This window comes from Hipposideros armiger, unplaced genomic scaffold (assembly GCF_001890085.2).
Source record: "Hipposideros armiger isolate ML-2016 unplaced genomic scaffold, ASM189008v1 scaffold_111, whole genome shotgun sequence".
NCBI classification, from domain to species: domain Eukaryota; kingdom Metazoa; phylum Chordata; class Mammalia; order Chiroptera; family Hipposideridae; genus Hipposideros; species Hipposideros armiger.
In genome coordinates, this window is record NW_017731461.1 from 150370 (window position 1) to 162868 (window position 12499).

The 12499-nt window shown below is 43.4% G+C and overlaps 2 protein-coding genes across 8 annotated transcripts in view; both read right to left on the bottom strand.

The window, feature by feature from the left end:
• The window catches only part of TTC36 (tetratricopeptide repeat domain 36), a 4520-nt gene extending 942 nt beyond the window's left edge, over positions 1-3578 (bottom strand). Inside the window, exons 1-3 of the mRNA XM_019647394.1 lie at positions 3316-3578; positions 2103-2291; positions 5-106 (exon numbers count right to left, since the gene is read on the bottom strand). Of these exons, the coding sequence (XP_019502939.1) occupies positions 5-106; positions 2103-2291; positions 3316-3430 (406 nt within the window). The 5' untranslated portion in view covers positions 3431-3578. The remainder of the gene's footprint in view (positions 1-4; positions 107-2102; positions 2292-3315) is intronic.
• Positions 3579-4098: 520 nt separating this feature from the next.
• KMT2A (lysine methyltransferase 2A) overlaps positions 4099-12499 on the bottom strand; it is an 80479-nt gene continuing 72078 nt past the window's right edge. For all 7 annotated transcript variants that reach the window (XM_019647429.1, XM_019647423.1, XM_019647428.1 and 4 more), the window contains 5 exons: positions 10896-11070; positions 10632-10739; positions 10074-10157; positions 9508-9637; positions 4099-9029 (listed from right to left, as the gene is read on the bottom strand). In XM_019647429.1, coding sequence (XP_019502974.1) covers positions 8754-9029; positions 9508-9637; positions 10074-10157; positions 10632-10739; positions 10896-11070 — 773 coding nt within the window. In that variant the 3' untranslated portion in view covers positions 4099-8753. The remainder of the gene's footprint in view (positions 9030-9507; positions 9638-10073; positions 10158-10631; positions 10740-10895; positions 11071-12499) is intronic.

Below are 12499 nucleotides of genomic sequence, written 5' to 3' on the forward strand. Positions count from 1 at the left end.
CGGCCCTGCAGCCGCGCCAAGAGCCCACGCTGCACGAAGCCCTGGCGGGCGGCGCGGCCCCGGCCGCCGCTCAGCGTTACGGCGCGCTCCAGGTCTTCCAGGGCTCCTGCGGGACGAGCGAGCACAGAATCTGGGCTCAGAATTGGGGCCCCGGGGCTCGGCCATTTACAACCCCCCTGCACTTGAACCTAGAGGTAGGTATTGTTATTCTCATTACACAGATGAAGACTGGAAGAGTTGGCAAGACCTGCCCTGGCTGCATAGCCAGTTAATGGCAGAGCTGGGACTAAAGTCCAGGTTTCGCCTTGCCCCACTGCAAAACATGAAGGTTGCTGGGAGGATTTTGCATGGTCACGATGTTCATGAATCGGGCCCATTGCCGGCATGTAGCAGGCAATTTATTCCACATTTACGTTATTAACCATCTGCCATGTGCCAGGTGATTAACTGAATTCCAGAGTACAAAAAAATTATAAGTAACTGACAACTGTTTCTTACAAATAAAGTCCATTTCTCTTTTCCTTTTGAAGGCTTTTCTCTCTTTTCCATTGTGCGATTTAAAACAGCTTCTCTCACCTGTTTTCTTCACTGACTGCCTTTCCTTATTCGTTATTTCCATAATCATTATTTTGTATCAAATTTTCTTTGAAGGAGGTCTTGAAGCCAGAGTTAGCCTGCCCTATTTTTATTTTTATTGTCCTCATGAAATGCTGGGGTTAGGCATCTGAACTCAACCTCAGGCAGCCCGCTGGTATTTACTGTAGGGTCCCACTGAGCTGCATTTCTTCTGGGCTCTGTTTCATTTCACTCACATTCTCTAGTCTAAAGAGCCTGTCAGGGTGCTTGGGGAGCTCCATTGTCATCCTAGAGCAAGGATGATTTTCCTTCTTCTTCTGTGTCTGCTTTGATCCCCAGAACCCAGCAGGGGCTATGCTCCAGCTACACCTGGACCCGGACTTTTGAGAAGCTCTCTGATAACAGCATTTCTCAGGTTTCCCTCAGAGGAGCTGGTCTGGAGGAATTGAAAGCCTCTTCAGGCAAATGGCCTCCAATCCTCTGGGTTTTGGTCTGCAAGCTGTCCCCAGCGACCTTTACAACCCCGGATAAGGGGCTCTTGGGGTTCTCCCTGTTTCCAGAATGGAAAGCAGACTCCTCAGCCTAGCATTCCTGGTCCCCGGGCCACCTCCACCACAAGTCTTAATAGTCTAGTGGTTCCCTTCTAGGCATGAGTGGTCTACAATGCTTACTGGCTTGCTCCCTTGTCCCTAGCATGGCTCCCTTTGTCCCATTGTCCCGTCTCCAGCTACAGTAACCTGAATGCAGCAGGTTTGATCCAGTTACTCCCGTTAAAACCCTTTAGTGATTCCTGTTTACCTCTAGGCTCTACTCCATCCTCCCGCCACACCCTTTCCCACCAGCCTGGAGATCTGAAGTTCCATATAACTTGCATGCCTTCTAGATCGCCACAGGCTGTGCCTTCTCCACTGCCTCACCCCCATCCGGCTAAGTCCTACTCATCCTTCAAAACTCACCCTTCAGGAGCAGATCCCTCTCAACTTCTTACGGTGGTATCATAATTATGTGTCTGTCCTACCCATTAGACTGTGAGCTTGAGAAGCGGTAACATGGGAGTAAGAGCACACACTCTGGAGCCCTACCACCTGTTTCAAACCCCAGCTCGTCACTTCTCAGCTATATGAGTAGCAAACTACTTAACCTCCATGCTTGTTTCTTCATCTGTAAAATGGAGATAACAATAGTACATACCTTTCAGGGTTGTGAGAATTGAGTTACTACATGGAAGTGCTTGGTGCCTGGCACATAGTAGTTGCTATAAGTAGTATATTTTTATCTTTGTGTCCTCAGCACCTGGCCCACTGCTACAGTAGACTCTCATTAAATGTTTGTTAAATAAATAAATGGAACACAATCTATTCTTTCACAATAGCCCCAAGAGGTAAGCAGGCCCGTAATCTCTCTCTTAGTTAGGAATATTCCAGAGGGGGTTAGTGACTCCCCATGCCCCAGCCCACAACCACTTCATCTCTGGTCCGTGTACTCCAGGGTCCCTTCTGCAGAGGCTCCAGGGCATCTCCCCTCACCTGCCACATCTCCCTGGAGACGCCGGGCCTGGGCTCGATTGTTGTAGGCTGAGGCCCTCTCCGGCAGCAGGTTGATGGCTTGGCCAAACCTCTCCAGGGCTGTGCTGAGGTCGCCAGCCTCTGCTGCTATCACCCCTTGCAGCTCCAGGGCCTTGGACTGCTCCAACTGTGCTTGAGGGAAAACTCCATCTGTGCCAGGGAGGGAGCCAGGAGGGGACAGGTGTGTGGTTGGGAGCAAAAAGCAAAAGCCACCTCCAGCTTTGAAAACCTGGGACCTGAGCCAAAGCTGACTGGGTTGGGATGTGGGTCACAGCAGGAGTCAGACGCAGTATTTGGGGTAGGGGGAGTTGAGGTCACGAAGGTTGAGAGCTAGCAATGCCAGAGTCTCAAAGGGACCTGGAAAGGGGACCTTGGTTGGCTCCTCATTGTCAGGAGAGTAAAGCTCAAACTCCTTAGCCTGTAGCTAAAAGACTTGCTCAAGGTCACACAGCCCATAAAGTGCACAGTTTGGATTTGAACCCAGGTCTTTATGGCTCTTTAGCCTGTCCCCATTTTGTTTTACTACACTGCCTCTAACACAAAGGCCACCATGACACACGCAGGTCATGAAAATCATTTCCCATGTATCCCTCAGCGTTTCAGTCTAAATAAAGTCTCAGTAAGACTTAGACTTCACTCCCTTAGAAACAAAGGACATCAAAAACTCCCTGTAGGGACATCTGTCTCTATTAGTGACCGATTGAAAAGCAATGAGTGCACTCACTGTGGATCAGCTCAGTGCTTGGCTTGTAATGATATGTAACACTGCTTAGGTTGGAACCATTCAACTGAGCCATGCCCTGCCCTCTTCCTGTCTTCCATTCTGTGTGGGGTGATACTCTCTTATGACAGAGATGTGAGAGTTTAATACAGCCCTGCTCCATGCCAACAGTTAAGCTTGGATCATGGAGAGAATTAAGTGGTGAGTTAGGTTCAAAGGTGTGAGGGCTGAAGGACTCAGACAAACCCTGGCTTTCTCCTCTTGGCAGTGACTCTTGCCAACCCCTTGTCAGTGCACTAAGGATCAGCCAACCTCTCCGATTTCAATCTCAATCATCACCCAAGGGTCATGGAACAAACAAGAGACCTTGTAATACCACCTCCCTCTGCCACCCCAGGGAGGCCTGCAGACCAGCCACTGTGGAGAGCTATACTCCAAAGGCAAATACTCAACCTTCATCAACTTCTTCCTTCTCAGCTTCCTCTCCCAGGTCCAACCCAACGTCTCCAAACGGGGTGTCAGGATTGAAGATGGCTTGTAACACTGCCTGATCATTTAGAGTCCCCATGGTGCTCAACTCAAAATCCACAAAGGTGACTCAGGATAAGAGGGAGGAAGAAGGGGTGGGAGTTGAGCCTCACAGCCAATTGATCGGGAGGCTGTTTGAGGACTGTCCCCCTTGAATGTCTTTCATTCTTTTGGCTAACTCAACCCGTTTGCCCTGGGGTTAGTGACCCTAACTTGGTAGAACATTTACAGGTATTTCTCAACTGCCTCCTCACCCCCACTCGTCCTAGAAGAAACAGTAAATAACCCAATTTCAGTCTTAAGGTGGAGTGGAGCAAAGAGAGGGTGCTGTCCAAGTTCTCCTTGAAATGTTTTTATTATATTCATGGATTGGCAGAAAATGGTTAGAAGCCACTGCTTGACTACCCATGGATAAAGGAGAGGGGATATATAGGTGGTAAAGGAACTGTTCCTTTGTCTTCTTGACCCCTTTCTCATATCCAGAACTAATTAGGTCCTGAACATACGTCACTGATGAGTAAGGGAAGAAAATATGGTTAGCAGAGCCAGAGTGGAGTGAGGCCTGAAAGAAGACAATGAGAAATTATTTAATTCCACTTTAGGAGAAAGGATTGGGGAAGGTACTTTGTAATCAGATTACAGGCTGTGCCCCTCCCCAATTTTTCACCCCAGGCAAAGCCAGAAAGAAAGCTCCACCATATGCAGCAATAAACTTGACATGTTTATTAATTAAACTATCACTTAAATAAAAAAAAGTGCATAGAAAATAAACATGTTTAAAAACTCCTTTTTTTTTTTTTACAACTATGTACACTTTTTACTTTTACATTCAGTCTTTCGTAGAGAGCTTTCAGCATTATTTTTTGAACTATTAAAGTATTTTCCTTCATCCCTGTCACAGGGAGTTAACACTGATGGACTTGAGACACATTTTTTTTCTTTTTTTTTTTTTTTCCTCTTTTTCTCTAACCAGAAGCTTGGAAGAACACAAGGAAAAAAAAACAAAACAAAACCAAAAGATCTGTTATACATGATAAAGTTGTCAAGAAATGTCTTATTTCTAGAAAAGAAGCTTGTCATCTGTTGAGCTTTTGAAACAATTATTCAACTACCTGTATTTACTAAAGAGACTGTTAAAAGTTCAATAAAAGAAACACCACAAGTCTATTTTCTTGGTTGAAAGACAGAACTAGAGTACCTCGGAACAAGATACCAGGAAAGCACAGAACACAATTTTCCCCTAAATGCAGGTGGTAACCCCAACATTCATAACCAAAAACAGAAACAAGGAGTACAGGTACTGCCTGGCAACATTCATGGGCAGAAAAAACCCCAGGTGACACCATTTCTGCATTTCTCTCTGATCCTAGGAATGGACTGTTCTACCATCCCTTTATGGTTTGGGTTTCCCCCCACTTCAGAGGATCAGAGGAGTGCCAGACTGACATTTTCCTGCCACTACTAACAACTGTAACACAATCCTTATCTATAGTGTTAAGAGAATTAAAAGCCATGGACTGAACTAGGCTTTGTTACATGGTGCATTACTATATTAGTTCCTATATATATCATATTTATATTTATTTGAAAACCAAAACAAAAAAGTTGCAAGTTTTCAGAGTGAGACTTGACTGGTATTCATGATTCGGCACAAAACCATCTGCTCAATAACCTTGTATTGCTTTAAAATGAAGGAAATGAAACAAAATTACACCCAGCCCTTTGCAATGACCCGCTTTTCCTTAAAAACAAACAAACAAACAAACAAACAAAAAAAACCCAAATTTTGATTTCTATTTTAAAAAACCCCAAATCAAACTTAAAAGTTAACATCTGACAAGGTTTTGACCTTTAGTATTTTCAGATATTTGATTGAACATCAGTCCTTTAGAAAGATACATTCATCAAAAGATTTTTTGTTTTATTGTATTTTTTTTAATCAAGGGAGCTGCATGGTGCTCACTGCATTGGCCGGGGTGTGTGTATGTGTGTTGGGGGAGGGTGGGTGATAGAGGCAAGCAAGGTGGTACACTGGATCCCGGCAAAGGAGTCTGGTTGAAAACATATATAGCTGCCAGGGCTTCCCCTTAATTCTTGTTATTGGTCTAAAAAACAGGAGGAGTTGTGCTGGAGGTGGTGGATGGTTGAACAGAGGGAGCCAAGGGACCATGTTCCGGCCAAAGGGTCAGCGCCATGCAGCTATTCTGGTTACACAGTTGTCACTGGCCACCAGGAAATGCAGCCACAACAGGTTCTAGCAGCAAAGCTGTAAGGGAGCTGGCTCTCTTACTGAGAACTGACCAGGTTTGCAGCTGTTACTCCTTAGGGATTTGGGTTGCCCCTTGGGGGATTCTTGGTAATGACCCACCGCAGTTCCTCAGTCTGCACTTTTGTGCGGAGATTCCTTAGGTCACTTTCAAAACAAACTCAGAGGTGTTTTGGAGATAGCTATGCCATTTTTTGCCTTCTTCCCCTTTGGTAGGGAAACCTTAGTTGATTCCCAAGTTGCTGGCAGGTATGCTGAATTTTGGCAATGGACTCAGGCTGAGCTGTAAAGAGGAGTTTCTTATCTCTGTGGTTACAATTAGGGAGTGGAAAGGCAAGGCAAACCATCTGCAGCTGGCAAGAGAAGGAAAGATGTGTGGGTTCCTCCCTTGGCCTTGAGTTTGAGATTGGTAGAAAGAGAATGAGAGGGGGCTCAAGTACAGCATGGCCTAGCTAGGCAGTAACTAGGTCTATTTAGCTGAGTTTCCCCACTCCCTGACTGGCCTTTGGGTCTTTCTCAAGGTGAATTCATGACCCATCAGTGCATTAATCATTTCAGTAACAAATGCAGCTTAAGGTTTTTTTTTTCTTTAAAAAAAAAAAAAAGGAATAAAAGGATTTACAAAAAACCCTCACACAGTGCAATAATAAAGGAAACCAGACACTAGTGGAACCCCTAGGGCCACTGTGTCTTGTTCACGGGCAAGAGGAAGGGAGGTGAGGTCTGGGTAGAGTGCTTTTTCCCAGTCCCCTGCTGGCACTTCTCCATGATGACAAGGAAGTCTCTGCCATCCTGGCCACAGTGCTGGGCTCCCTGCACGACAATGGAAATAGTGACAATGTTCCAGCAAAGCCACCAGAGTTCTTAAGGTCACAGAACAGGGAGCCCAGGATGGAAGGCACAGCAGAGCCATATGTCCTTGGGCCGAGTAGTATTGCTTTGCTAGACTTCCATAGGAATGGGCTTCTAGAGGCGAGAACAGGGTGCCCGCCCTCTACTGGACTACACTGCTCTGAAACCTTGTGGTCGACAGAGGCAGAGAAAAATCTGCTTTATCGTGAGTGGTCAGACTGTGCTTCAGTTTCAACGGGCTGCCCCAAAAGAGGGTACAGGGAGATCCGTGAGTTCTTCGCAGGTATGAGGACTTGGTGGGCAGAGGGAAAGGGAACGAGGTGATCTATGAGGCAGATGGTGATGAAAACATGTCAGGTTGCCATTCAACTTGGTTGCTAACTCTGAAGTAGGAAAATGAGGGGAAAGTAGATTACCACCTCCCACCACTCTGAGCTAGAGCCAGAAAGGAGAGAGAGAGAGTGCGGGAAAGAAGAGAAATTGCTGTCAAGATACTACTACGGCTTTTTGAGGAGCTTTGATATAGGAAGAAGGGGAGTGGCCCAATGGAGTTGGGTGACCTTCCTTTTCCATTTATTGTCAAAGAGCAAACCCAGGAAACGTTTAGGTCAACAGGGCACAAACAAGCTACACATTAAACAACAAAAAGTACACCTTCCAGGGGGAAGTTGGGCAAGAAAAACCAGACTTTGTGTGTACAGCTGAATATTTTCTCTAACTTCATCCTATGAAAATAAAAAATATTAAAAACCGATCTTCTTTTAAATTAGGATAATACCGCGGTTTAAAAAATAGCCTTGTCATAAGTGCTTCTCCCTATGAAGTGCTTCTCATAGAAAAATATACAAAATATATTTACATTTATAAAACCTTAAATAGTAAACTGTAAACAGAACAGAGTGAAATCCAATGACTTAATTTAACAGGTTCAGGACACTGTCTTGGGGAAAGGAAGAGAAGAAACATTTGATGCTGTTTTGACCACATCCTAAGGAGTCATCAGGGCAGTAGTGTCATTTAATTTAGTTTATCCATGCATTTTGTGTAAGTGGCAGAGTTCCCTCAATATAAGGTGGTCTAGTCCCCAAGTTTTGGGCCTTGAAATCTGATTAGTGTTGTGCCTTCAACTGGACACTGACCATTTAAAAATTGTCTTCCTATGCCTTAACAACGGGAAAATAAAGTTACCATGTCCTAGGAATGGGGCTCAGGGGTCATCCTGGTGGTGATACTCTGGTTGTCGCATGATTCAAATCCTATTTAAATAATCTTTTCCTTTTCTAAAAAATCATGCTACATATATTCCTTTAAAACGCTCAGTGGAGCTTTATGAAAACTTCTTCAAATTCTGTCTGGTTATGGCCAATGGCTCCTGTCCACTTCCCCACTGGGAGCACTTACAGGGTCAGGGAACATTTCTGTAGGCACATGCTGTGCCCAACAGGGAGTGTCCTTGAGCAGTGAGTCCCTTTCTCCTACCACCCAGAAAGAATGGGAAAGCAGTGGGATGAAGAAGGGAAACAAAGTGGAGTGAAGAGAAGGAATGAGAGGGAAGCCGCTCCTATTGTCAAGAAAGGTATTTGGCTGAGATAAGGCTTATGGGGACAATACTCCAACTGAAAGCCCACAGGCTCAATGTTTGGTAATTCATTGGCACAACCCCAAGACAGCCTTTTGACACCAAAGGTGCTAAGAATCCTGTCTCCCAACTAGAAGTGAACTCGCAAGTGGGAGGATTGTAAGGAAAACCACCAGACCTTCTCTGTTTGTTCAACAGACGGCTACAGGCTGGGCCCGGCTGGCAAACTATCAGGTATCCAACCAAACCCTATATTTGGGGCTCTGCCTAACCCCTTGCTTACAGGCGTGGGAAAGGGCCAAGGCATGGATGGCAACTTCTTTCTGAGGAGATGCTCAGGCCCAGTCTCCCAACATAACTAACCCTCAATAGGCTCCTTCCAGGCAAGTCTGCTAGGGACCCCATTTCCTACTTTTTAATGGCATATTATCAGAGGGGCCCCAGTAGAACGCCGATCACACATCTTTTCCTTGAGACCTCATCTCTCTCTCCAGGACTATGATCACATGTATAATGTGAATATGGGACATAGGGAGCTCAGCCACATGGAGGCCCCTCAGCTGTGCCCACTCAATCCTGGAACTCCTAGCTGCTGGCAGAGGCCTTCAGCATTGCTTTGGATGGCCCTGGGTCCTAGGACTCCAACACTGGGGGAGAAGAGCAGCTTTAGTTTAGGAACTTCCGGCATTTCTTGGCGCCACAGTTGCAGGGTAGCTTGTTGCTGGCATCCTCAATGGGAAACTTATAGTCATAAGTGAGTTCCTCCCCTCGATAGATCTTGCGCATGGCAAAGATGACAATGTGCTTCTGTCCATCGATATTGATGACCCGAGAGTAGCAGTTAGGCTCACAGGAGTGATTGATGAAGCGTGCAGCGTTTCCATGCATGGTGGCATCCACTACCTCTGAGTCATCAATTCGAAACATGTAGCAACCTATGCCCTATACATGAAGGAGAATGGAGAAGAACCTGTTATTTATTACAGCTCAGCTTGAGAATATTTCCCAACCATTTTCGGATGTGACTTATAGCTGCTGAGGAACAAAGTTCCTTCTAGTACACTTTCCAGATTTCTCCCATCTCTCAAATGCTTCTATGATGAATTCCTAGGTTACAGGCACTAGACTACTGGTTTTTAATGACTCCACAGGAAACAGAACCCTAAAAATTGCATTGGTATGTGCTTTTGATCCTGGGATCCACTCAGACAAACCTTCAAAGAGTCTTTTTGTACTAATCCTTGGAGTGGTTTATGAACTTTTACTGGGCTCACCACAAATTTCAGAGATGTTAAAATGTTTTTAGAAAACTGTCTCTGCATCGATAAAATACACTATTTTTTGATCTAGAGATCATATTTATAGTTGATGACCACTTTCTACAATAAAAGAAGTGGGAGTGAGAAAGCACGAGACGCACCTTACTGTCATAATACTTCTCTCGCTTGTCAGTCTGGATGGAACGGATGACATTGCCAGCATATTCGATTACCATCTCGCCTGCATCAATGTTTCGCTTACAAAACAGACCCCGACCATGGATGGGAGACCTAGGACATAAAGATAGACAAGAGATTAGCCACAAATTTTGCAAGAAGGTTAATTGTATGAATACATGAATAAATAAAATCTCCTGGTCTGTTAGTCCCCCAACAGAGATAGACACTTAAAGAAAACAAACGAACAAAAAGAATCTGGGCCCACCTGATTTGAGTACATTAATTGTTCTAACAAATGTACAATGATTAACAATTTCTCCATTCTGTAGGCTCACAAGAAGTAGCAATATTGTAATGCTTACTGTTTTAAATTCTTTGTTCAACGCAGGAACTGTGGGATCTCAGTGGGACATCAGGTTCACTTAATAATATCTATAAAACCTCATTTACTGAATGTGGGAGGTCACTCCAGCATTTGGTCCACTTTGATTTTGGAAAACATCATTAGTTTTCTATAATTCTCTCTCTCTAGAATTTTTAGCCATACCTGTAGACACCAACTGCCTCCTTAGAAGTCTTTTTTAAGTGCCGGAAACGCATGGGCATTGGTAGATCCATACTAGTTGCCCTCCTAAAGAGACAAGGCACATTATTAATAAATTCTCCTCAGGAAATCATCAGTTTTGAGTCTTGGATCAAAGGTTCCTAGAGAATATGACTACACTATTTTATTTGTTCAATGCCAAACATAACAAGAACCTTATAAAATCAGGCCTATTTTAATACACAGAGGACTTTCTGACCATGACAACTACAGTGGTACAGCCAAAGTTGAGAGTATACTATGGTAAAAAAAAAACAAAAAACCACAAAACAAAAAAAACGGAAAATACACATCTTATAGTTGTTTGAATTTCTCATCTCATAATCTTCTCTTTTTTGCCAGCCAGCTACTGCTACTTTAATACAAACTATATGTTACGTCTTCCTAAATGTTACCCAAGAAATTCTGATCCCAGCAAAACCGCACAGTGCTCTGAAGGAAGGGCTACAGTACAGGAAAGCAAAGAGTATTTCGAATGACCCGTCTCCACTTAAGACTTACCGAGCCGACTTTAGCTGTACCTCCTCCTCTTCCTCATCATTGGGGTTGTATTCAGGAGGCTGCCGATGTTTAGAAGCCAGGAAGTTAAACATGTCAAATGCTGACTTCCTAGTGCCAAAGGATTAGAATATACTTAGAGAGATGCTTTCATAGAAGCAGTGAAGGACAGTATTAACACTGGAAATCTCAAAGGTTATATGGGAAAATATATCATAAATAATAAATCAGGGCCCCAAACTTCTTATAGAAAAGAATGGAACTTGCCTCAGGTGGACTTCAGCCCTGGCTGAGCCATGAGGGTTCAGGGGCGGTTCATTGGCCTCCTCTGGTTTGTGGAAACGGAATTTGTAATTCCTACAGTGCTTGGCACCTGAGAGCTGCTCAATCAGGAACACAACTGCATCATGCAGAATCCCCAGCATCCTCACACCGTTAACACCTGTAGGATCAAAGGCACCAGAGCAGCTGATAGAGAACTGCACAGCACTAAAGAAATGCCCATGCTAGAGAACGACTCTGCCAGAGGCTGCTCAAGGGTGCGTTATATTAAAGACTAGCCAGCAATTAGCATTCGATGACCTTTAAAATGATGCAGATACAGATCTATCAATATGGAAAACATCTGTGACCGATTAAGTAAAAAAAGCAAGCCACCAAACTATGGACTATTTTCTATGTTCTGTATGTACACAAAAATGCTATATGCGTTATTCCATTTCATGGTTCTAATGACCACAAGAGGCAGGCGTTACTAGCTTAATATTATGGTTAAGTAAATCTAGGTTCAGAGAATTTAAATAACACACCCAAGGTCACATAGCTAGTGTGACAAGTTTTGAACCTTGGATTATATAACTCCAACTATTGGGTTGTCGGAAAAGTCATGACGCATTTTTGCAACAAAAAACGTAGAAAAAATACGTCATGAATTTTCCGACAACCCAATATGATCCCATTTTTGTTTACAGGTAATGGAGTACTTGGGTTCTGTAAGCTCATATTCACACAGGTACCTCACTAAAATTTAAAAGGAATGTCAGTAAACCTCTAACATAGAACTCTCTTTTGTGTTGTTATAGTGAATGTATAGAGTAATACCCTCAGTAGCTGCTTTGTTTTACTCACTAGTCTCATGCCATTAATGAGCATTCCTTATTTCTCTTTATTTTACAAAAACACTTCTATAAGCCAGCTGGCACAGATAATAAAAGGCTTTCTAAAAGGATTGGCTTCTTTCATTAAAGAGATGGGGCACAGTAACAACTGCCACACTCTTTTTTGAAACTAACAAATAGCTAATGTTCTTTATAATTTTATTAAGTAAACACTATTATTTCATTAATATGATTTCAGTATTTATAAATAGCTTTTGGTATTAATAGATACCAAAACAATAATGATGTCTGTTGTAGACAAGATATGTACTTCATAAACGTAATTGTGTTAGGATCCCGTACACAATTCCAACAGACATACAGTTTATGTTGTGAAGCACATTTAGAGATGTAACCTGAGTGTAATTTGGGGACCACATGCTATGTCTGGAAGGATATCCATGTTTAAATGTTAACAATAGTTACTTCTGGGAGGTGGGATCCTGTCTACCATTTAACTTGATATTGTTGTTTGCTTTTTACATTTTGAAAGTCTTCTATATGTTAGGTAATCTTTTAGGAGAGGGGAAAATTATTATTAGATGTATAGTTTCTTCTTATACATCTTAGAAAATTTCAAAGATAATTTGTTTTCAGTGGCAAGTAGCAAGTCAAGGCTCCAGATAAGCAACATTCTTATGAACACAACTGCTGTTCCAATTAGAACTCAACCTAAGTATACAAGTCTACAAGGTAAGAGTTTAAGCCATGCAA